Source organism: Pelobates fuscus, chromosome 6, assembly GCF_036172605.1.
Source record: "Pelobates fuscus isolate aPelFus1 chromosome 6, aPelFus1.pri, whole genome shotgun sequence".
NCBI lineage: Eukaryota > Metazoa > Chordata > Amphibia > Anura > Pelobatidae > Pelobates > Pelobates fuscus.
The window spans coordinates 73,019,856-73,044,433 of NC_086322.1; the positions used below are offsets into that span (position 1 = coordinate 73,019,856).

Sequence of the window (24,578 nt, forward strand, 5' to 3'; positions counted from 1 at the left end):
CTCAAGTACCTAGGAATTCAGTTGACAGCTAACCCAGGGGACCTTTACTCCCACAACTACACGCCCTTATGGCGCACATTGACAAGAGACATGGAGAGGTGGACCGACAAGCCCATATCTTGGGTGGGGAGGATTCATTCTGTGAAGATGAATCTACTCCCAAGGGCCCTCTTTCTATTCCAGGCCCTCCCGATCCCTCTGACCAAAGCGCAACTTGCCCCGCTCCAAAGAGCGATCGGTGACTTTGTGTGGCAGCATAAACGACATCGCATTTCGAGACACGTCTTGTATCGGCCGAAGACGAGGGGGGGGCTCGGCCTTCCGAGCCTGTATCACTATTACGTGGCGGCACAGCTGGCACAGGTCGCGCTATGGCATTCACCCCCAGACGAAAGGAAGTGGGTTGAGGGTCGCCTGCCCGGCAATCCTGAACTCCCTTCGGCTGTGGGATGCCTGCAGCCGGAGATATGGATTGGCGTCTTCTCCCTCACCCCTTATGCCGATACTACGCAATAGAGAGTTTCTCCCGGGTATGGAGGCCAGGAACTTTAAGAACCTAGAACACGCAGGCATACAACGAATCCACCATCTATACCAGGGTTCAGACATAATTACATTCGACCAACTCAAACAGGGACGACACCTAACACCCGCAGACTTATTCCGATACTTGCAGATGAAAGATTACGCTAGCCAACCCCACATCAAAGCAATAGCACAAAAAACACTAACCTTCTTCGAGTCCATGTGTGACTCGGGGAGCATGCCGAGGGGACTTATAACACGGCTATACGCGCACTTATGCTCGGAGAATGGGGAGAACTGGCATACATTGCACAATGGGAGCGAGACCTGGGGGAAGAACTTGAAGGAGTAGAGTGGCAAGAAATATGGGAGGCAAGCAGGACAACCTCGGTATGCGTAACATTACAGGAACAATCCCTAAAAACAATGTTCCAGTGGTACACGACCCCAGTCAAATTGTTTAAGATGCGCAAAACCACCACAGACGATTGCTGGAGGGGGTGCGGGGAGAGGGGGACCTATCTGCATTTGTGGTGGGAGTGCCCGAGAGTCACAGGATTCTGGGGAGCCATACGGGACCTTCTGACGCAAGTTTTCTCTAGAGCCCCGGATCTGGACCCGTGGGTGTATCTCCTAAACAGGACTATAGACGGGTGGACGAGAAGGGAGCAAAAATTGATCCACAAAATTACACTGGCCGCAAGGCGAGCGATTGCATATACATGGTTGAAACCGGACACACCACATATAGCGAGCGTTACTGCGCGAATTAGGGAGGTACCCCTGATGGACGACCTGACGGCAAGGATTAGGGGTTCCCTGGGAGCATTCAGTAGGCTGTGGGAGCCGTGGGTCGAAAGTCCGCTGAGCGCATAGCATGCGAGTGGGGACCTCTGAAGATGTGGGGGTCGGTCGGGGGGGCCGGGGCCGCCCCTCTCCTCCCCTTTCCCTCTCCTCCCTCCCTCCTCCGCGGCTGCCATCCGCGCGTCTCCAAGCCCCGTTCTTGCCTATTCTCTATACTTTTCTTCTCTGTTCTTTCCACTTACACTCCTATCATATCGGCACCAAGGCCTTCTCCTATAAGGAACGGTGCTGAGGTTTCTTAAAGTACAGTGATCCTTGCCTTTGCATCAGGTGATATTATACTCTGTGCCTCAGACAGAGTGTTGCACAAGAGAACGTAGCAAACAGGCTCAGGTTCACACCTTGTTGTTAAAGATGTTTTTCTTTTTCTTTTCTCTTATTGATAAATTGTCATACGCTACTACAGGGATGTTCATGTATTATATTGAAACATGTAAAATATGTTGTTTTCACTTGGCGGAATGTGATAATACATTGCACAACAACAAAAATAAAGAATTAAAAAAAAAAAAAAAGAAAGAAGAAATCTCATGCAGGACTGCCCTACAGAATGTGAATGCCATCTACTTATTATGGGGTGTATTCTTCACTTCTTTTGTAAGCTTTGTAAGCTTTCTTCAATCTTTTGCGAAGTGATGGTCCGCTTGACCTCCCCCATCTGGAATATCTGTTTTGAAATTCTATTTATACTGTATCCAGTGTTTCCGATTTTTATTTTAATTTCTGTTGCTCACATGTCTAATTTACATTTCTGTCTTGTAGTACTTTTTTATTTTTTGTACATATTTTGCCACGTTACCATCATTGAGATGACTGGCATGGCTTACAGATGGGGACTTGTTAGTCCAGCAGTCTTATGCTGACATACAGTGCACAGAATACAAAAATTTTTATTTGTCATTATGTGAATATCTGTTAGTGTGTGTATGTGTTTGTGTGCGTTAGAGCAGAGCTTCCCAAACTTTTATGGGCCGAGACCCACTTTTCAAAATGGTAATTTTTCGAGACCCACTTGCTTTTAATGCGTATTTTAAAAAGTGAACACCATGGCAATCCGCTTCAGAGGCATACAATTGGCACACCATGGCAAACCGCTTTAGAGGCATACAATTGGCAAACTATAGCAATCCGCTTTAGATGCATACAATTGGCACACCGTGGAAATCCGCTTTAGATGCATACAATTGACACACCAATGCAATCCGCTTTAGATGCATAAAATTGGCATATCATGGCAATCACTTTTAGATGCATAAACTTGGTACATCATGGCAATCAGCTTCAGAAGCATACAATTGGCACACCGTGGAAATCCGCTTTAGATGCATACAATTGGCATACCATTGCAATCAGTTTTAGATGCATAAAATTGGTACATCATTGCAATCAGTTTTAGAGGCATACAATTGGAACATCATGACAGCTTTAAATACATAAACTTGGCACATCATGGCAATCAGCTTCAGAAGCATTCAATTGGCACACCATGGCAATCAGCTTTAGATGCATAAAATTGGCATATCATGGCAAACACTTTTAGATGCATAAACTTGGCACATCATGGCAATCAGCTTCAGAAGCATTCAATTGGCACACCATGGAAAACAGTCAGATGCATACCATTGGCACACCATGGCAATCAGCTTTAGATGCATAAACTTGGCATATCATGGCAATCACTTTTAGATGCATAAACTTGGCATATCATGGCAATCACTTTTAGATGCATAAACTTGGCACATCATGGCAATCAGCTTCAGAAGCATACAATTGGCATACCATTGCAATCACTTTTAGATGCATAAAAGTGGTACATCATGGCAATCAGTTATAGAGGCATACAATTGGAACATCATGACAGCTTCAAATACATAAACTTGGCACACCATGGCAATCAGCTTTAGATGCATAAACTTGGCATATCATGGCAATCACTTTTAGATGCATAAACTTGGCACATCATGGCAATCAGCTTCAGAAGCATTCAATTGGCACACCATGGCAATCAGCTTTAGATGCATAAAATTGGCATATCATGGCAAACACTTTTAGATGCATAAACTTGGCACATCATGGCAATCAGCTTCAGAAGCATTCAATTGGCACACCATGGAAAACAGTCAGATGCATACCATTGGCACACCATGGCAATCAGCTTTAGATGCATAAACTTGGCATATCATGGCAATCACTTTTAGATGCATAAACTTGGCATATCATGGCAATCACTTTTAGATGCATAAACTTGGCACATCATGGCAATCAGCTTCAGAAGCATACAATTGGCATACCATTGCAATCACTTTTAGATGCATAAAAGTGGTACATCATGGCAATCAGTTATAGAGGCATACAATTGGAACATCATGACAGCTTCAAATACATAAACTTGGCACACCATGGCAATCAGCTTTAGATGCATAAACTTGGCATATCATGGCAATCACTTTTAGATGCATAAACTTGGCACATCATGGCAATCAGCTTCAGAAGCATACAATTGGCACACTGTGGAAATCCGCTTTAGATGCATACAATTGGCACACCATGGCAATCCGCTTTAGATGCATACAATTGGCATACCATTGCAATCAGTTTTAGATGCATAAAATTGGTACATCATGGCAATCAGTTTTAGAGGCATACAATTGGAACATCATGACAGCTTTAAATACATAAACTTGGCACACCATGGCAATCAGCTTTAGATGCATAAACCTGGCATATCATGGCAATCACTTTTAGATGCATAAACGTGGCACATCATGGCAATCAGTTTCAGAAGCATTCAATTGGCACACTATTGCAAACAGTCAGATGCATAAAATTGGCACACCATGGCAATCAGCTTTAGATGCATAAAATTGGCATAACATGGCAGTTTTAGAGGCATAATTTTGATATATCATGGCAGTTTTAGAGGCAGAAACTTTACACATCATGGCAATCAGTTTTAGAGACATACAACTGCTTACTCACAAACTCAGAATCAGAAATTTTGTTGTCCTGCTCTTTCATCCAGGCACCTCACGTTGATTATCCTAGTGGTGGAACTAATGTAGAGAGGACCGTGGTGCAAGTATGTTTTCTGGGCCCCCATCTAGTGAAAGTGTGGCCAAAAGGTAGATCTCCATCTGTCGGAGAACTTCAACAATAATATGCCAGATGGAGATCTACCATTTGCACATCATTGCAGGGTTATATTTGTGAGCAGTGTTTGAATACATGTTTTTGTATTAAGTATATGTGTGCATGTATGAGTGTATTTGTATGTACTGTTGCTATTGGAATGTAGTGGTGTACTTGTTTGTAATGTTTGCATCTGAATGCAGGGGTGTTTGTATATGTAGTGTAGGACTTTAAATGCAGGTGTGCTTTTTGTGTGTAGTGTTGGTGTTTGAATGAAGGGGTGTTTGTAGATCATTTTAGTGTTTTAATGCAGGGGTGTATTTGTATGTAATGTTTGCGTTTGATTGCAGTGTGTGTGTGTGTGTGTAGTGGATGCAGTGTGTGTATATTGTGTTTATAAAATATACATATACACAATGTGTGTTTCAATGTAAGCATGGTTTTTGTATGGAGTATGTGTGCAGTGTATACACACACACACAGACACACAAATACACACATTGACACAGCGATACACGCAATGACACTTAGTTTCCCACACACAGATACACAGACACTCATGTACACAGATACACACACACACAAATACACACACACACTGACACAAAAGGACACGCAGAGACAGGAGGTGAGGGTGACAGTGTGGGAGGGAGTGTGTGTTCTGGTAACAGTGTGGGGGGCAGTGTGAGAAAGGGTTACAGTGGGTGGGCAGGGGGAGAAAGGGTTACAGTGTGGGGGGGGCAGGGGGAGAAAAGGCGACAGTGGGGGGGCAGGGGGAGAAAAGGTTACAGTGTGGGGAGAGGGGCAGGGAGAGAAGGGGTTACAGTGGGGGGGTAGGCAGAGAAGGGGTTACAGTGGGGGGAGGGGGCAGGGAGAGAAGGGGTTACAATGGGGGTAGGCAGAGAATGGGTTACAGTGGGGGAGGGGGCAGGGAGAGAAGGGGTTACAGTGGGGGTAGGCAGAGAAGGGGTTACAGTGGGTAGGGTAGGCAGAGAAGGGGTTACAGTGGAGGGGTAGGCAGAGAAGGGGTTACAGTGGGGAGGGTAGGCAGAGAAGGGGTTAGAGTGGGGGGTAGGCAGAGAAGGGGTTAGAGTGGGGGGTAGGCAGAGAAGGGGTTACAGGGGGGAGGGCAGGCAGAGAAGGGGTTACAGTGGGGGGAGGGCAGGCAGAGAAGGGGTTACAGGGGGGAGGGCAGGCAGAGAAGGGGTTACAGTGGGGGGAGGGCAGGCAGAGAAGGGGTTACAGGGGGGGAGGGCAGGCAGAGTAGGCGTTACAGTGGGGGAGGGGGCAGGCAGAGAAGGGGTTACAGTGGGGGGAGGGGGCAGGCAGAGAAGGGGTTACAGTGGGGGGAGGAGGGCAGGCAGAGAAGGGGTTACAGTGGGGGGGAGGAGGGCAGGCAGAGAAGGGGTTACAGTGGGGGCAGGGGGGCAGGCAGAGAAGGGGTTACAGTGGGGGGAGGGCAGGCAGAGAAGGGGTTACAGTGGGGGGAGGGGGCCAGGCAGAGAAGGGGTTACAGTGGGGGGGAGGAGGGCAGGCAGAGAAGGGGTTACATTGGTGGGAGGGGGTCAGACAGAGAAGGGGTTACAGTGGGGGGGGAGGAGGGCAGGCAGAGAAGGGGTTACAGGGGGAGGGGGGCAGAAAGAGAAGGGGTTACATTGGGGGAGGGGGGCAGGCAGAGAAGGGGTTACAGGGGGGAGGGGGGGCAGAAAGAGAAGGGGTTACATTGGGGGGAGGGGGTCAGACAGAGAAGGGGTTACAGTGGGGGGGAGGGAAGGCAGAGAAGGGGTTACAGGGGGGCAGACAGAGAAGGGGTTACATTGGGGGGGAGGGGGGCAGAAAGAGAAGGGGTTACATTGGGGGGGAGGGGGGCAGACAGAGAAGGGGTTACATTGGGGGGAGGGGGGCAGGCAGCGAAGGGGTTACAGGGGGGCAGACAGAGAAGGGGTTACATTGGGGGGAGGGCAGGCAGCGAAGGGGTTACAGTGGGGGGAGGGGGGCAGGCAGAGAAGGGGTTACGGGGGGAGGGGGGCAGACAGAGAAGGGGTTACAGGGGGAGGAGGGGGCAGAGAAGGGGTTACAGTGGGTTGGGGGTGGGGGGTAGACAGAGAAGGGGTTACATTGGGGTGGGGGGGGCATTGTTTGGGCTCTGTGCCCTACCTTCTTTAAACATCCCTGGTGGTCCAGTGTCTCCCTGGTGGTCCGTTGGGGTAACTCTCCTGTCTCGGCTCCGCCGGGTGCTGAGCTGCAGACCGTGTAATAAAAGTCTTGCGAGCTCCCTGAGTGTTGCCATGGTAACGCTCTGGGAGCTCGCGAGACTTTTATCACACGGTCTGCAGCTCTGCACCCGGCGGAGCTGCAGACCGGAGCTGCTGGGCAGACTGACTGGAGGGAGCCCGGCGGCATACAGGGCAAACCGCCGGGCTCCCTCCTGGTGTCAGTCTGCCTGACTGCCGGCGGCCCTGGATGTGTGGGTCAGCGCGACCCACTGGGGATCGCCCTGCGACCCACCAGTGGGTCGCGACCCACACTTTGGGAACCGCTGCGTTAGAGTCTAAGTGTTTGTGTGCGTGACAGTGGGTGTGTATGTTTGCCTGTGAGTCTTGCATGTGTATGTATGAGAATAATTGTGTGAGTGTATGTCTGTCAGTTTGTATCTGGGTATGTGTGTGTATCCCGACAAGTGCTTCTGGAATGTATATATGTGTGTTGTGAGTGTGTATCTATGTGTTTGGAAGCATGTGTGTAAGTATGTGTGGGTTGGTGGGAGCTCAGCAACTGTGGTTGTAAGGAGCCATAAGTGTTATGATGGCAGCCCTGCAAGGTGGGCTGATAGTCGAGGTAGTGGGTACAGAGTGATATGGTGTGATATAGTGGAGGCCTCATGTTCAAGTTTCGCATAAGGCTTCGCAAGTTTTGAGCCACCTCTGCTTTATTTATGATATAATTGCCAACACATTCTACAGCACCAAGTTATGCTCAACTGAGGTAGTAGTGAAGTTAAAGAGGACAAATACATTGGTTTTAAAGGGACATTGTAATAATGTGTTTTGCACTATAATATGTAAATGCAGAATGTCGCAGGCAGAAAAAGAGGGGCTTGAATTGAGCGACCAGAGTTGAATTAATTGATCGGAGTTCTGGGGACCCAAGGGTGACTCTTGTTGAAAACCACGGAAAACGAGTCTGCCTTCTATACTCCAAAAAACGGATTGACTATAACAAAGGAGGAGATTTAATTGAGATCCGGGGGGGGGGGGGGGGGGGGCTTCCTGCGGCCTGAATGGTCGATCGGAGACTCATCACTAAACCCACGTGAGACAAGTTTGGTCGATTATTAAGTTCAGATTATGAAGAAGAAATGGCTCAACTAAGAAATTCCTTATTAAAACAATCCCAGGAAATTGCAGTATTGTATCAAAAGTTGAATGATCTTCAAAACCAAAATGATTAGCTAAAAGCGGATATTACTAAAATGGATAAGCCACTCCTCTTTCTTGATGTTGCCAATGAACACTCCCATAGACCGAAACAATGTATTCCAACAGATGTGTAGAAACTGTACTTCCAGGAAGATTACGATAATGGAACTCCGGAGAACTGGCAATCTTCTGCTTGCACTTGTATGGACAGACATGGACCAGTATGACAACCCAATTAGGAGGCTGTAAGACAGAGAAACTAAATGGTAAAATACGTTCTTGGATAGTATGTCCACATCTATATTACAACATTAACCAAACAATATGTCAGTTCGGTATTAGTTAATCAGGTGAAAACAAAACACATTACCATACGGCTCGTGCCCCATTGCGTGACAGTAGATTTACAGGGAGGGTGCGACTTACCTGTATTGGGTGGATAATACTCGCCTCCGTGTCCTTTATAAAATCATGACTTTACGTCATGAAATTTGTAAAATCTGGTAATTTTTTTAAAGGACACGAAGGCTCCTATTATGCTAGTTTAAAGCTGCGTGATCACATAAGTGGAAAAATAAGAAACTGGATGAAAATAAGATCAGCTGCACGGAGGAGATCTTCCAGTCTACAACATAGAGAAAAGGCTTTTGATGCCATAGCACACCTCACTGAGTGTGCTCCGTACATGGAGGTATCAATGCCAGCCGACTCCATGATCCATTTAACCCAACGAGATATGGTAACTGTAGAAACTGGGTGATGCGGTTGTCGAATTGCCAGAAATAGATCTGGATACCGGGAATCACGAATCAAAGCTGTCCTTGCTTCATATTCCTTGAGGCAGACTACTGGACACACCTTAACATTATGTGGAAAAGTTGGGTAGAAAACTGATGTCTTCGTACGTCTTGATATGTCGAAGGAGACACCTTCTGGTGTAAATGAGCACCTGAACGTTATATATGATATGCATCACCATAGTACCTAACACGGCCCTAGACAGATCCCCTACTCCTGTTTTATAAGCTTGCTTCTCCTTAAATAAAAAAAAAGTGCACTGTTTATCCATGCCAAACAACTGTCTAAACATGTAAACTCTGGCAGAAAGCTGTTGTGGCATTCGCTGGCGTAAATGTAATATGTTTTATCTATGCACGACAAAATAAAGAATATTAAAACCAGAGAAATACTTCTATAATAAAGTTTTTTCGACAAAAGCTCTATATGATAAGATTTGGTCAAAATGATCCGCAATATAAAGTAAACTGAAAACTTCTTCCTTGCGAGAACAACATTTAATACAATTGTAAATACTCCAGAAACCTCTAAAAAAATAGAATAGTCGGAGCACACCATGATTTGAGATACTAGAGACAATAAAATAATTAAAAGTTATTGAATGAATGTATATTTGTTTCCCTTTTTTTTTTTCTCTTCTCAGATATAAAGTGTAAAATCTTATATAGATTGTGTCATACTTTGTACCTGGGTATTAAGATTAAACCAATAGAATAGAGAGGTAGAGAGGAGAAATTCGGTTTTAAAAAAACCAAAACTATATGTAAATGCATACCACAAATAGATATGATCACTCTCAAACAAATTGTGTATAAAATGATATTATGAAACTCACAATCCATTTCACAATAATGTTATATTAATGTTATATTGTAACATAGGATACACTTTAATCCATGTAAGATTTTGGATTTCTCACTGTTGATTATGCCAATAAAGCATTTTGGGTTCTCTTGCCCCCCTGAAAAAGCTGTGCTGACTCTGTAGTTGGGCTGGAGAGGCTTTGGGACAGAATATTTGGACCTCCTAGCACAGAGCTGTCCAACTTGTCCCTTAAAGGGACACTCCAGGCACCCAGACCACTTCTGCTCATTGGAGTGGTCTGGGTGCCAACTCCCACTACACTTAACCCTGCAAGTGTAATTATTGCAGTTTTTCATAAACTGCAATAATTACATTGCAGGGTTAACTCCACCTCTAGTGGCTGTCTACCAGACAGCCACTAGAGGTCACTTCCTGGTTTCTAGCACAGAAAACCTGTGCTAGAGCGTCGCTGGACGTCCTCACGCTGTGTGAGGACCTCCAGCGTCGCTCAAAACCCCATAGGAAAGCATTGAAATGATTTTTCAATGCTTTCCTATGGGGAAACGTTATTCGAATGCGCGCCCATTCCGCGCATGCGCATTAGGTCTCCTCAGCCGGTGGGTGAGATCAGTCTCGCCCACCGGCCGACGGAATCACAAGGAGGAGAGTCGCGGAGGAGGAGACAGCGGCGAGGGACATCGCCGCTGCCTCAGGTAAGTCACTGAAGGGGTTTTCACCCCTTCAGTAACCGGGGATTGGTGGGTGGGAGGGAGAGGGACCCTCCAGTGCCAGGAAAACGGATCGTTTTCCTGGCACTGGAGTTTCCCTTTAAGCCAAATTAATTTTATGAAAGACATTGTCAAGACACATCTAGGCAGATAAATTGATATTTCACAAGAAAGAGGAGATAACATAGATTCGTGCTAATCCAGTAGGCAGAGGGCAAGACCTTTACTTGAAGAACCGATGAAGTCCTAGACAGATGGTCCTTGGTACAAAGGAGAAGAAACAAACAATGTAAAGGGCCGAGGCAGCAGTGGGATTTGCCCTCTCATAGGATTTCAAACCATTGATGAGGCATTCTCTGGTTCACTATCCTTATGAAGAGAAAAACAAGTAGCAAGATCTCAGATTCCAAGCTGATTTTAGCTCAATTTACTGGTCCCACCCATACAGGCAGTCCAGATCCGAAATGCCTGCAAGTTCCCTCTGCACGAGAGATACTGCAACTCCAGATGATCATTTCAACCTTGTAAGGTATCATCAGTGAGATATAGCCAATATCCCTCTAGGCACCATGAGCAAGGTGCCCACGTCTGGATTACCTTTTACACTTAAGGAGAGAAAAATAGGTAGCAAGAGAGGTGAGAACGGACAACAGCTCAATTAGCCTGCCCTTCGGTTGGTCCCCACTCAGATCTCAAGCTGGTTTTAGCTCAACTTGTGCCATTACAGAGAGGATATATTTGAAGCATATCAGTCTGGTCCAACCCATACGGGAAGTCCAGATCCCAAATGCCAACAAGTTCCCTCTGCGCGAGAGATACGGCAACCCCAGACGATCCCATGGCTCCCCAGCTTGTCTGGCAGGTGAAGACAGAGGACAAAAAGATGCTGCAGCAGGAAAAAAGCATGGTGTGGGAAAATCTTTGGGGGACAAGTGCATTTGGCACTTCTTCCTAGTAGCAGTGCGTGTCTCCATCAGACGATGCAGGTATATTTTTTCCCCAGGTGCAGAGTAAGGTCCATGTAGGTATTCTTGCCACCTCTCAATAATGGCAGTGTGTGGCTTTAGGAACCGGTACATCTCCTCAGTGGCCAAGTAAGGTCCCTGTAGACAGTACAGTTGGCAGTGTATTGCTTCTAGGATCTTATGATGTCAGAGCCCCACACAGTAACGGATTATTACTCCAGGACACAGCACACCATGCACTTTTCTTCAGCAGCAGTATGTTACTGTGGGAGCTAGTGAAGTTAGAATCCGAGAAGCAGACTGAGATACTGGGAATCAGACAAACTAGCATCGGCAGTTGGCTGCACTACTAGGACGGTGAAGAAGTTTAATGACAATACAAAACAAGTTCAGAAAAACCTAGATTAAAATATTCTGCCTTACATGTTTTGTTATTTTTAACCTAATTTTGTGACTGGTATATGACTTATTACTGCAATATTGTTTAAGGCCCCTTGGACACTTATATCTCAGATATCCTCTTTCCAGTGCATTCTCAAGCTCTACTGATGAGCAGCTTTTAATTTAGCAATGATACTTTCCTCCTACCTTTGCCAGCAATGTCCACTGGACCCATTAAAAAAAATAGTCTGTCACCCCAATGACCTGAATGGTCCTAACTTGTATTGATGGTGCATCTAGGGGGCAGCTAAAAGACAACACATTTGGATGGAGGGACTTCTTCCAGGGAGTCAGGCACCTCTTAGGTAGAATGGCATAAAGCTGAAGCTCGGCAAAACATATTCAAGTGTGATCTGGACACAGCGCCTATCTAACAGCACTATCTGGGTACAAAGGGGGAAGACAGTGTGATTATATTGATGATTATATTCCTTATGTTACTCTTCAGACAATGTTATGCATAATATTGCATACTTCATCAATATTCTAGCTGGTATTTGTGATAAATCCCCCCCTTTCCCCCCCCCCCCCCCCCCCCCCCCATTTTTTACTATAGTGGCTCAATGGGAGATACTTGGCATTACTAGTTGGTTAGTGCTGAAAGGTGCGGATCTGTGCTGGTGTTTTGAATGCCGGAGCAGAACATAACTGGATCCCAGCCAAAGCCAGTCTTCCTGTGTCGGTGTGTCCGCTAAATCAGTGGTCTCTGCCTAGACAAGGAAGTGGCCAAAATACTCAGGTTGCTCTTATTATTTTAAATGGATGCTGAGCATGACCTCTTCCATTCATCAGATAAGATGAATACAACTGCTTCCTAGCTGACAGCCTGCTGACAGGTATAGTCACATGTTTTAGGTGGGTTACTTGTATAGTGTACATGTGCCATAAATATTCTTGGTTGGGAGAAAGTATACTTTGCTTTTGGGATGTGTATCACTGTGGATACCTGCAGAGATTTTTTTTTTTAAATATGACTGTAGTTATAAATAATGAACAGGAGATGGTCTGTTTGCATTCTATAAAAGCTTAGAGTGTCTCTTTTACACAAGCACCACTCTAGAGTGGAGGTAAACACTATAATAAGTGCATTTTTTATTTTTATTAATACCTCAATGATCAATATTTTTTTCCTGTCTTATAATTATGGTTATGATAAAAAGATTGTTTTTTTTGTTTGTTTTTTTTACATATCATGGTCCAAATAATCATATGGTGTGATTTTCAATATGCAAAATTTACAGAACAAAGTTGGTGGAAAAAAATTAAACACTATATCTATAATGTGAAACACCCAGGATACTAATCCTGGGGGATTCACATTATATGTAAATGTGTGATTGTATACTAGTAATAATAAACTTAAATAGTGGTCTAAGAGGATTCAAAGCATTGTGTGTCTGCTCTCGGACCTAATGAAATCGGCAGCTGCTAATATAAATGTCACTTTTGCCCAGCTCATTACATTAACAATAGTAACGTGATAAATATTTTAGTCATGTTTGTGTACAATGGGCATGTCACACCTCATAAATGTTTAGAATGATAGTAGGTGGTTGGTGAATTATTCCTCATGTTAATTAGAGGTTCAGCAGTTTACATTTTCTAAATTCTTTTTCAGTGCTGGCAGCTGCAGTGTTTGCTTTCCGAGCAGTGAACCTGATGGAGGTGACATCACTGGCTGCTGCTGAAGTAAGGATCACTTACACTGAGACTGGATTGAAATAGTTTCTGATCAGTAGCCAGCTAAAGTAACCTTAGACTCATCTCAAGTAATGCAAAACACTCTGCTTAAATTTGTACCTTGACTGGAAATTGAAAAGGAACTGTAACAAAATGCACAGTCTTACATGTGTTCTCCCCCCATAAAAACAAATATTGCTGTAGACTAGGCCTTTTTAATACCCCTTTCCAATTGTACTTTAGTTGATTTATTTTTGTATACAACTTAAAAGGGTGTTTGCCTTTGACAACTAAGGGTTTAATCACTAAACAGTTGTGCATGGAGCAGTGCATTAAAAAGTGCATTCCAAAATGTAAGCTAAATGAGTCAATTTGAAAAGGAAAAATCCCCCTACTTAACTATAGCCATACTTTGGCTATTTTAGCCTATATTTTTTTTTAAATTTGGTTTTGAGATTACTGCAATTTATTATTTAGTGATATGCAAACTGGTGAATGGCATGTTAAAGGACCACTCTAGGCACCCAGACCACTTCAGCTTAATGAAGTGGTCTGGGTGCCAGGTCCAGCTAGGGTTAACCCATTTTTTTATAAACATAGCAGTTTCAGAGTAACTGCTATGTTTATTAATGGGTTAAGCCTTCCCCCAAATCCTCTGGTGGCTGTCTCATTGACAGCCGCTAGAGGCGCTTGCGTGATTCTCACTGTGAAAATCACAGTGAGAGCACGCAAGCGTCCATAGGAAAGCATTGTAAATGCTTTCCTATGCGACCGGCTGAATGCGCGCACAGCTCTTGCCGCGCGTGCGCATTCAGCCGACGGGGCGGAACGGAGGAGGATCGGAGGCAGAGATCTCCCCGCCCAGCGCTGATAGACAGCCACTAGAGGGAACTTCCTGGTCCCTAGCACAGATTATCTGTTCTAGAGCGTCGCTGGACGTCCTCACGCTGTGTGAGGACCTCCAGCGTCGCTCTATTCCCCATAGGGAAGCATTAAAATTAATTTTCAATGCTTTCCTATGGGGTGCGCTAATGCGCATGCGCGGCATTACCGCGCATGTGCTTTGGGACTCCTCGGCCGGTGGGCGGCATCAGTTTCGCCCACCGGCCGACAGAGGAAGAAGGTGGAGCGGCGGGGAGGAGCAGTCAGCGACGTGGGACATGTCGCTGCCTGAGGTAAGTGACTGAAGGGGTTTTCACCCCTTCAGCAACTGGGGATTGGGGGGTGGGAGGGAGAGGGAACCTCCAGTGCCAGGAAAACTGATTGTTTTCCTGGCACTGGAGATTCCCTTTAACTGTATAAATAGGCTAAAGAGTTAGAGTTTCGGTGTGGGTTATCACTGTCCCTCTATGCCCATTTCTGTAAATCTGACGGAGATGTATAGATTAAAAGGTAAATTATGGTAAAATGACAAATGGAAAATCTAAGTAAAAGAAAAAAAGCTCAGGGTTTAAAAATCAGAAACCGCTATTTTTTCAAGCTATTTGGCCTTATTTTTGCAAAGTCATCATTTATTACATAGACCCACAAAGTGATAACATTTATACATGGCAATCTGATCCTGAAATTGTATTAAATTACAAATTGAACTCAATGATGAGACACATAGGAAGACCGAAGCATTATATCTCTCACAAATGAACATTGCTTGAGCTCGAGGCAAAAGATTCATAATGTCCAAGTATTTTTAGAAACCTGTTGAAATGTTAAACCTGTTAAGCACAATGATACCCTCTGTATCCGAAGCACATCTAAAGGCCAAGATTAAGGACACTTCCTTAGTGCTGTGTGCTGGGGAATTTACACTGAAATAAACGGGTTGCAAACAAAACAGGAAGTTCTCAGGGTGGTAATGGGACACTGGTGAGAACATTTTCAGTTCGTTGTGAACACATAGATCTGTTAAGTGCAACCGAAACATGGATAATTTAACCTTATAGTTTTTTTTATTTTGTTTTGTTTCATCTAGGCTGTACTTGCGGACATTTCAACCCTGAAGGTTATACCTCTTCTTCAGATTTTCCTGTTTGCTGCAGTATCCTAACTTCCTTTGCCATAGCATAGTATTAATTACCGTACATGGATCGAGTGTCTACCTTTTCTCCTATAATGCATGGGCAATAAAGATTCATATTTATTTATTTATTTTGCAAGCATGACTGCAATTTTACTGTCAAATCGTGGTTCTTTATAGTATTTTTTTGCATGTTAAAAGAGCTGTGCTCGAGGAATAAATGATCTTGTTAATGCTACATGAATTGCTTTCATTGTACATGTGAGAAAGCTGAACCTTGCAAACATGATACACCGAACACAAAAATAACCACATCATAAATAAAATGTCATTTTATTGTAAGCGAGTTACTAACTGTGCAATTTTCTCAGCTTATCATAGATGTTAAAGGGAAAACCCACCCTTTTAATTGTTACATGAAAAAGACTTTGTTTTATGGTTAAAGCGGTACGCTAAACAACATACATTAAGGTACATAGCACGCTAAGCAACTACAGCTCAGAATAGTGTTTACATTTCCAAGGGCCTATAAGTGCCATGTTTTGGAAAGAATTGTACACTTCCGTGTGAGCATTGTCAAGGCAGTCCAACATGGACTACGGCTGTTGGCTAAGAGCACTTTGCTTTCCCACTCCCAGTGTTTTCTATCTATCATAATCGTCCAGGTTTGACAAAATTGATATTGACAACGTGTAAATGTAAATTCCTGTTGGTGGTATAATAATGCGTATGTATATACATACAAAAAAAAAAAAAAAATCTCAAAATTCCAAAGGCAATGGGAATGAAGAGTTCTAGAATCCTGTTCCTCCTTGAGAAAAAGTTTATGAACTTGTGTGGCTATGTCACATCTATAATAGAATCAGATTACAACTAAAGACCTACCGTAATAGTAGTTAAAGATGAACTCTCTGAATAAATTGTGCACACATGATGCATTGCCAATATTGACTTAGCCACATGTGAATAAACATTCAGTATTCACATGTGAATACCTTTGTATTCTGTACGAATTTGCACTTGCCTTTGTCCTTAAGTAAAAACTTTGTGTAGATGCTGCTCAGTCCTTCTCACTACTTTTGAAGAAGTCTGGCTTCTGTTTTATCATCCTCAGAACACAATAATACATAGAGCTGCTGTACTTACAGAGAATAATTCATTTTTTGTAAGTTATGCCCGAGGAATGGACCTGAAACGTATTGAAAGCTTGCACTTAATATTAATATATTTAGTTGACCATTAAAGGATTCACTCTTAGGACTTATTAGGTGCCACCGGAGTGTTCTTTGAGCAAGTGTATATTGCTTAAGGCCCATATAATTTATTTGGTGAAAATCTGATGTGAATTTGTGTGTGAATACTGGTTCAGACATGGACTATGACTTGGCCATCACAGTTGCATTTCAGAAAAACGTGCTGGAGGGTGATTGCTTCTGTGGGTATCCCAGGGTCAAACTACAAACAGAGCCAATTGGAGGAGAAGAGGAATATGTAAAGCTGTGCATGTACACTAGTGAACTGTGGATCAGAGAAAATGTCTGGAGCAAAGTCAGCTGGTAGAGGAGCTTTTTTAGATTGTAATTAGCCAGCCATTCATCAAAAGCCAGAGGGAAATGAGGTTAGTGTAAGCATAGCCACCATGGGGGGATACAGGAAGTGCTCCTGTTAAGGGACAGTCTGAGCCCTGGGCCTGCTTTAAGCATTCTCATATAATGCAGTCTAATTGGAGAGATAAAAACATCTTCGATAACTTATGCACATTGGAGTGGGCCTCTTACTTGACTGCTCTACCTGCCTTATTTCCACTCATATGCACTGGTACTGGCAGAATGTGATGTCCAATCACTTCCTCCCAGCACTTAAAGAAGCCAACAATTTACCTCATACAGTACACACCTAGTGTCTAGTAGCTAGTAGCAACAAAATAAGTCACCCATCTTCCCCAGCAAGAAGGTTGGCAAACAGGGGCATGGGTAGAAAACCAACATGTCATAATGGGTTTGTGCCTGGCAGTGTGTAACTATGTGTGATTGTATATCTTACAATGTGTTTAGAATTGTTTGTGTCTGGCAATATGAATGTGTACGTCTGACAGTGTACACCTTGCCGTGTGTATCTGAGAATGTGGGTATATATGTGACTATGTATTTGTGGTTTTGTGTACAAGTGATTTTGTAATAGGGTCTAAGAGTACTCATGGCAGCCCTGGGTAACTGACATGGATAAAGCGAGAGAAATTGGGCAAGTGACAAAGTAATAAAATACATAGTAATGTGTGTGGGAAATGAGAGTATGCGCTCCAAAGCAATAACATTCACAGGAATAAGTGGTGTTTTATAAACCAGGGTGAGGCATTTTAGGAATAATTTCTAATTTTATAGGGAGTTTTTATCAGCAAACATTCTGCTTGCTACCTTGGCATTCGTTCACTATTATGCAGAATCCTGTCAACGAATGTTAACACTGTTGGACAGCAATACATTTCTAGATCCCTAATTAAATATATCCAGAAATGTGATTGCAAGGTTTATTACAATCTAAATTTCAAACATTGCATTTTAAGCTTAATCTCTGTGTACAAAAAGTATTTTATGTTTAAACAGACACATATTGTTAATGTATCCTGAATAGTGGCCAAACATATAAAAGAGAACAAGCTGACATTTTCTAGGCACAGGAGTAATAGTTATATATTAAAGCAGCATTGTCAAACCAAGTATTTCATAAAGATAAAATCTCTATGAAATACTCATACTGCATTATATATATATATATATATATAATGCAGTATGAGTAATTATATATATATATAATTTATGTTTATGAATTATAATTACTCAATCTGGGGTAGCAAGACAGCCATATTTTAAATGTTTTAAAGGGATATTTAACATTATCACTAAAAGATATATAAATATATATATTTTTTTATTATTGGTATGTTCCTTTTTTAATTATAAATATTATTCCTTTCAGGGTAAAAAATAATAATTATACAGTAAGCATACTCACATGCAGGCATAGACAATCTCACTGACACAAGCACACAGGCTCACAGACCGGCAATCTCACTGACACACACAAGATCATTGACAAGCTTACAGGTACACACAAACATAGTTCAGACAAACTCTCTAACACACACAAGCTTACTACAGACAAGCTCACTGGTATACACAATGATGCTTACTGCAGACAAGCTCACTGACACACACACACACACACACACACACCCAAGCTCACTGACACACATACATGCTTACTACAGACATGCTCACTGACACACATGCTTACAATAAACATGCTCACTGACACACACATGCATGCTTACTACAGACATGCTCACTGACACACATGCTTACAATAAACATGCTCACTGACACACACATGCATGCTTACTACAGACATGCTTAAACTAAGAGCTCCCCGTGGAACACGCTTACAATTGCTTTAAAATTGCACTCACCGCTGTGAAATCCCACGAAATAGACCACCTGGACACCCCCAGATTACCGGGGCCTGGATCAAGAGACACAATCAGATCATGCCTCAAGACCCCCCACAATTGGATCACAAGACGCCGAGCATGGACCGAGGATCCTTGCCCTTCACTCCAACACTACCTCCCACACCGGATCCAGAGCGAATCCGGAGAGCCCGGACATCAGGGCACTCATCCCTACCCTGCGTACAAAGGCAGACTTCTCGGCCCTGTCCGAACAATTGGGACGCGTGGTGAGAGAAGAGATGGTGCAACTGCGGGAGGATCTCTTACACATGGATGCCCGTGTGACTGCAGTGGAATCCAAAGCAGTGGACCTCGAATCTGCGCAAGAGGCAATAACTAATGTGGGGGTGGACGTTGCATATCTGGCCACGTGGATCGACGACCGGGTCTGCCGACTGAACCTTAGGGTCCGAGGAGTGAGGGAAGTGGGGCCAGGCGAGAACGTGTTCGCAGTGCTGCGAGAGGTATTCACCCTCATCCTGGTGCAGTACACCTAAACGGCCAAGCCATAATCAAAATCCAAGACCTGTCCCGATATACTCTACAGGCCAGGAGGGCTCTCACGTCTATAACATCGGCCATGCAGGCCGCAAGCATGCAGTATAGATGGGTATTCCCCTTCTCACTCCCAACCCGCATAGGCCAAGACACCTACACCATACGCAGCCCAGAAGATGTTGCGCCCTTTATGAGCAACATTGGGCTCCCGCAGATACAGATCCAAAACTGGTATTCCAGGCAGTTCCTCCACCAGACCCTCGGACCACCTCCACAGCAGAAAAGGCCCCAAAGACAGACCCCACAGCAGAGGCAACACACGCGGCGACCAGACCAGATCCGAGGAATAACGCAGCCAACAAGCCGCCACCGAGCAAAATGAGGTTCATGTGAGAGGTTGCACAAGGGAACTTTAAGTATGTTGGGGCCTCTTTTAACGCAAACAAGGGCCAGGTGTGCCCTCACTCGCTTGAGAAGGGGGCCCAGAAACTGGGAACACTGGGACAGAAACCTCAGGGACACCGCATGGATTTTTCCTCTCCTCAACTATAGTCTTGAGTTTCCCTTTAGTTTTTATATATCTTAAGTATAAAATAAAGTGTGATTGTCGCTGCTATCCATGACACCAATAAAATTAAAGCTAGTGTTGGTAATTATATTATGTGATTAAATTGGGAATGAGAGGCTATTGCAATCTCAGGACACATGAACAAGCTAATATTTCCGAACTGTGTTTTATTTCCTTTATTTTTATGTAATTTAATAACAGATATCTTTGAAAGGAATTTTTTGGGGGTCAATTTTTAATGCAACTGTACCTGGGTCATGACACTATGTTCTTGCATTTATTTTTCCAAACCTGTAACTGTATGAGGGCACTTTCCACTCACTATCCTTTGCCATCAGCACACATAAATAAAGAGATGCCTCATCCACTCGTACTTCATGTCATTGCTTAGTCTTACAACATTGCTAATTATTGACACCCGTGACTCATGACTTAAATACCATAAACCATGTTCATGTTTCTACAAGCTTTCCATGGAAGGAGAGAACCGTACTTATGCAACATAGAAAGGGGTGTGATGGTTTTTGTTACTGTTTCTATAATTATTATTATTATTAAGGCATTCAGTAAAAGGCTATATCGGTGAAATTAATCATCTCATCATTTGATCATAGGAGACAGTGAGCTGAGTATCTGGTTGGATGGCTGCCATTTTAACTGTTGCTCCAAAAACATTTCCTGTAATACAGTGCATAATAAGTACAAATGTTGTAATAGTCTGTAAGCAAACGAGGAGATATTAATGTTGTTTTATGAACTATAAAGCCATTTGCTTCAACATGCTTTGCTCGCTGCTACCTGGCTTTTTCAAGTTAGTGTGGCAGCCGCACACAACATTCTTATATTCGGCATGTCTGCAATAACTTAAAGTGCCCAAGCCCAATAAAAAGTCATGATACTTCCTGGTTGTTTAGCTAAATGGAGATAAACTCAAGAGGCAGCAATTGCTTAGAACACCTGCCTTGCAAATTGTTCTCATTGAGCTGAATTGGTAAGTCTTTGATTAGAAAGTCTGGGCGGGTTTAGAAGGGGAGGACTTGCAGAGGCTACAGATAAAAAGATCTGCAACATTTAACACTGTTTTAGATAAGCACCCCATGAAGAAATGCATGATTAAGTGCATGCATGTTTTTATTAGGATATATCTACTAAACAGTGATTTTTACTTTTTTTGTATTTGGGCAGTGGAGTGTCCCTTTAAGCAGTATGGATGCACACATTCTGGGGTAACCTGCATGCAAGGGATAAAACAACTCACAAAATAGTAAGCAGAATCGAACAGAAGGTCAGAGTTCTTATAGCTACGTAAGTAGTTATAAAGCAACTTTGTGAGTCTTTAAAACACTAACGGAAGAAATAGTGATACTGAATTGATTGTGTAAATTATGTTCATACTGGGAGAATGGAAGAGATTTTCTAAAGAAAAGTATGGATAAATGGTTAAATCTGTAAAAAATTAAGTCTAGTCAGCAAAACAAACACAAATGAGAACACATGTAATTAGAAAGTATTGAGTTACTCTGATTGACGCAAATAACTTTCTACGAGTTAGAGGGAGCAAATACATAAACACAAGGCTTTGTATTGTAGAGGAGTGTCACAGCAAAGACAGAGCATATCGGCATTAAACGACACTGGTTTTACTTGAAATTCATGTGTCAGGAGATTGTAATGTGAAAGGTAAATATTAAATAGCTCTCAGGGAGAGATAGACAGGAGAGACGCTACTTGATTATAAAAGCTGAACCTCTAGTGCAAGGGTATGCAATGTAGTTGTGGACTACATCACCCACAATGCTTTTACAGCCATAATGCTTGCAAAGCATCATGGTACGTGTAGTCCAAAACATCTGGAGAGCCAAAGGTTGCCTATCCCTGCTCTAGTGTCTGCCATACAGACAGCCACTAGTGATGCTTCCACGGCAGTGACTGAGTATAATTCACGTGATGCAGAAGCCCTCATAAGAAAACATCGATTCAATGCTTTCTTGTGGGAAACATCCGTAAAAAGCAAAAACAAAACCGACAGTTTGACTATTATTGTATGCATTATGTCAAATATCGCGGGAGTAATTACATTACAGTGTGCCTTCTAATACCTTTTACTTCTGGTGCACATTATCCCATTGATGATGCATACAGGTAGTCCTCATTTTGTGACTTACCTGTTTTACGATTGGTTGGACTTACGACCAGCAATCTAGCGTGGGGATTCGCGTTAGAGAGCTGGTCTATATTCAGGGAATTTCCCCCAAACGATTCCCTGCGCTAGTGAGCTAATCTATGATCAGGGGATTTTCCCCGTGCATAGATTTACGAGATTACCTGCACTAGTGAACTGGTCTATGTTCGAGGGAATTCCCTTGAACATAGACCTGCTTTCTAGCGCATGCTCTCTAGTGCATCCTCACTTACCGACCAATTTGTTTTATGACGAGTCATGGTTGCCATAGAAACAGTGTTTCTCGGAAAGCTTTCGTATATTTAAAAAAATGTCAGTGATTAATTAAAACAGAAAATGAGATGCAGTCTGCGGAAGTTAGACAGAAGTTAAGAGAACCGTGAACAAAAACTTTCAGGGACTTAAAAAAAAAATCAGAAAATAAATTTGCTGAAAATAAGAAAGGCTACTGCAACGAAATAGTTGTGATGCCGAAGTAAAACTCTAGTTTAATGAATTGCTATGACATAATCAAGAATTGGTTGGAGGTGACCGCAGAATTGCACATTTTAGACCACAATAGTGAAACTAAAAAAGTAACAATTGTGTTCTATTAATTCAGATGAAACTAAAAGCAGTGTAGTCCATTTTTCTAGTTTCCATATTTAGACTGATGTCGAAAAAATGTCGCTATGGATTCATATAGATTATTTTCTGAGCAATCTCGATAATGTTAAAAGTGATAACAAAGCTATTTTCATGTAAAGCGTGGAATGTTAGGCTCAATAATTGTCTTGGATACATGTGTAGAATATGTATTGAAAAAAAAAAGGATTTATAGACAGTGCAGTCCATAAGGGCAGTTTTGCTTCGGCCCTGGATTCTAATGATGAAAAACTTTTTTAAGAATTTTTAAATAAGAAATTAACTGTGATGGGTTGTTCTCCTAACTGGAGACTGTATTGAAAGGGAATTCTTACACAGTTCATGCATATACGATCAGAGCTAAGGGACATCCTTAACCCCTTAAGGACACATGACGTGCCTGACATGTCATGATTCCCTTTTATTCCAGAAGTTTGGTCCTTAAGGGGTTAAAGGACAACTGGCACCTCAAAATTTTCATTAAGTTTTCAAAATAAATATATATATATTTTTTTTTATTTCTTTTTTTAAATGCCATATATATATATATATATATAGGAAGAGAAAAACGAATCTATACACAGGTTCCTTCAGCCATATACATGCACCTTGGGTCAGATTAGACACCAACAGTCTATGATCTTTCCTTCTTCTGTGCAGGGAGTGACGTAGGGAAGACAATAGAGACTAACTGTCTATTTTCAAGCACTGTCTGACCAAGGTGTGATGTATAGAACTGAAGGATCCTGTCCTAATCCTAGTAATAAACTACTACTGTTCTACTAGAGTTTTATATAAATTTTAGTAAAATTTATTTTACAAATCTCTTTCAAAACTTGATGAAAGGATTAGAATATTAATAAATTGTTTTTGAGATGACAGTTGCCCTTTAACCTCTTTGTCATTGTTTAACAACAAGATCAATGATCTGGAGTCACAAGCAAAACAGAACCTTTTGTTCATACAGTTACGGATTGCATTCTTTAATATGTATGTACAAATAATGTGCGTGAAATTCCACACCGAACTCCAGGCAATATCACCTCAGCTTTCCCAGGGTATAATTAAGCATTCGCAATCTGCCCATCATTAATCTGTCCATAACTGTCAGCATTCTACTCAGTTGGCTCAGCATTGGCATTAGTCTGCTCGGTTTTATGTCCATCCTGTGAATGTTCTGTCCAATATATCCAACTTTGCCATTTGCCCAGCCTTGCCATTGTTCTCCTCAGTCTCTCAGTCTGCCAAGGCATATCAGTGCTCCGCTCCAGTTTTACCTGTCTAACCAGTCTTACCTGCTTTTCACTAAGTGTCTGCCCCGTCAGAACGCCATTCTGTCTGCTTAAAGAGGCAATGTCAAGGTTATTTTCCTTTTAGCTTTCATTTCCTTTACAGTGTTTGTAATGATTATATCCACCCCTTGCTTTCATTTAGATTTATTAACTTGTTTCCCTCTGTCCATGATGTCTGCAGTTTGCCGTTCTGTAGAATTTTTTGACTGGTGGATTGTGGGTAAATTAGCTTAGCTGCTGAAATAGAACTTTGACTAAGCTTCGCCCCATTGCCAAAAAAAAATCATGTTTCCCATAAGAAAGATTAGTCTATACTTTTTATTTGTAACTAAAAAAGCCAAATAGAATTTTAAAAAAACAGAACGAGGGTGCATTGAGAGACCAAAAAAAGAGACTCATATAAGAATGAAGCCTGCATAGTGATGGTGCTACTTTAATTTGCCCAGTTTTGTTGGTGTCCCAGTCTTGTTGGTGTGCCTAATTCTTCCTGAACGTTTCAGGAAAAGTGGCTTAATGGGAAACTGTCAGCTTGCTGCTAC

The 24,578-nt window shown here is 42.8% G+C and overlaps 1 protein-coding gene across 1 annotated transcript in view; it reads left to right on the forward strand.

Annotated features, from left to right (window-relative positions):
- Positions 1-15,605, forward strand: part of TBC1D19 (TBC1 domain family member 19) — a 161,580-nt gene extending 145,975 nt beyond the window's left edge. Inside the window, exons 20-21 of the mRNA XM_063459906.1 lie at positions 13,292-13,362; positions 15,323-15,605. Of these exons, the coding sequence (XP_063315976.1) occupies positions 13,292-13,362; positions 15,323-15,397 (146 nt within the window). The 3' untranslated portion in view covers positions 15,398-15,605. The remainder of the gene's footprint in view (positions 1-13,291; positions 13,363-15,322) is intronic.
- Positions 15,606-24,578: the final 8,973 nt, after the last annotated feature.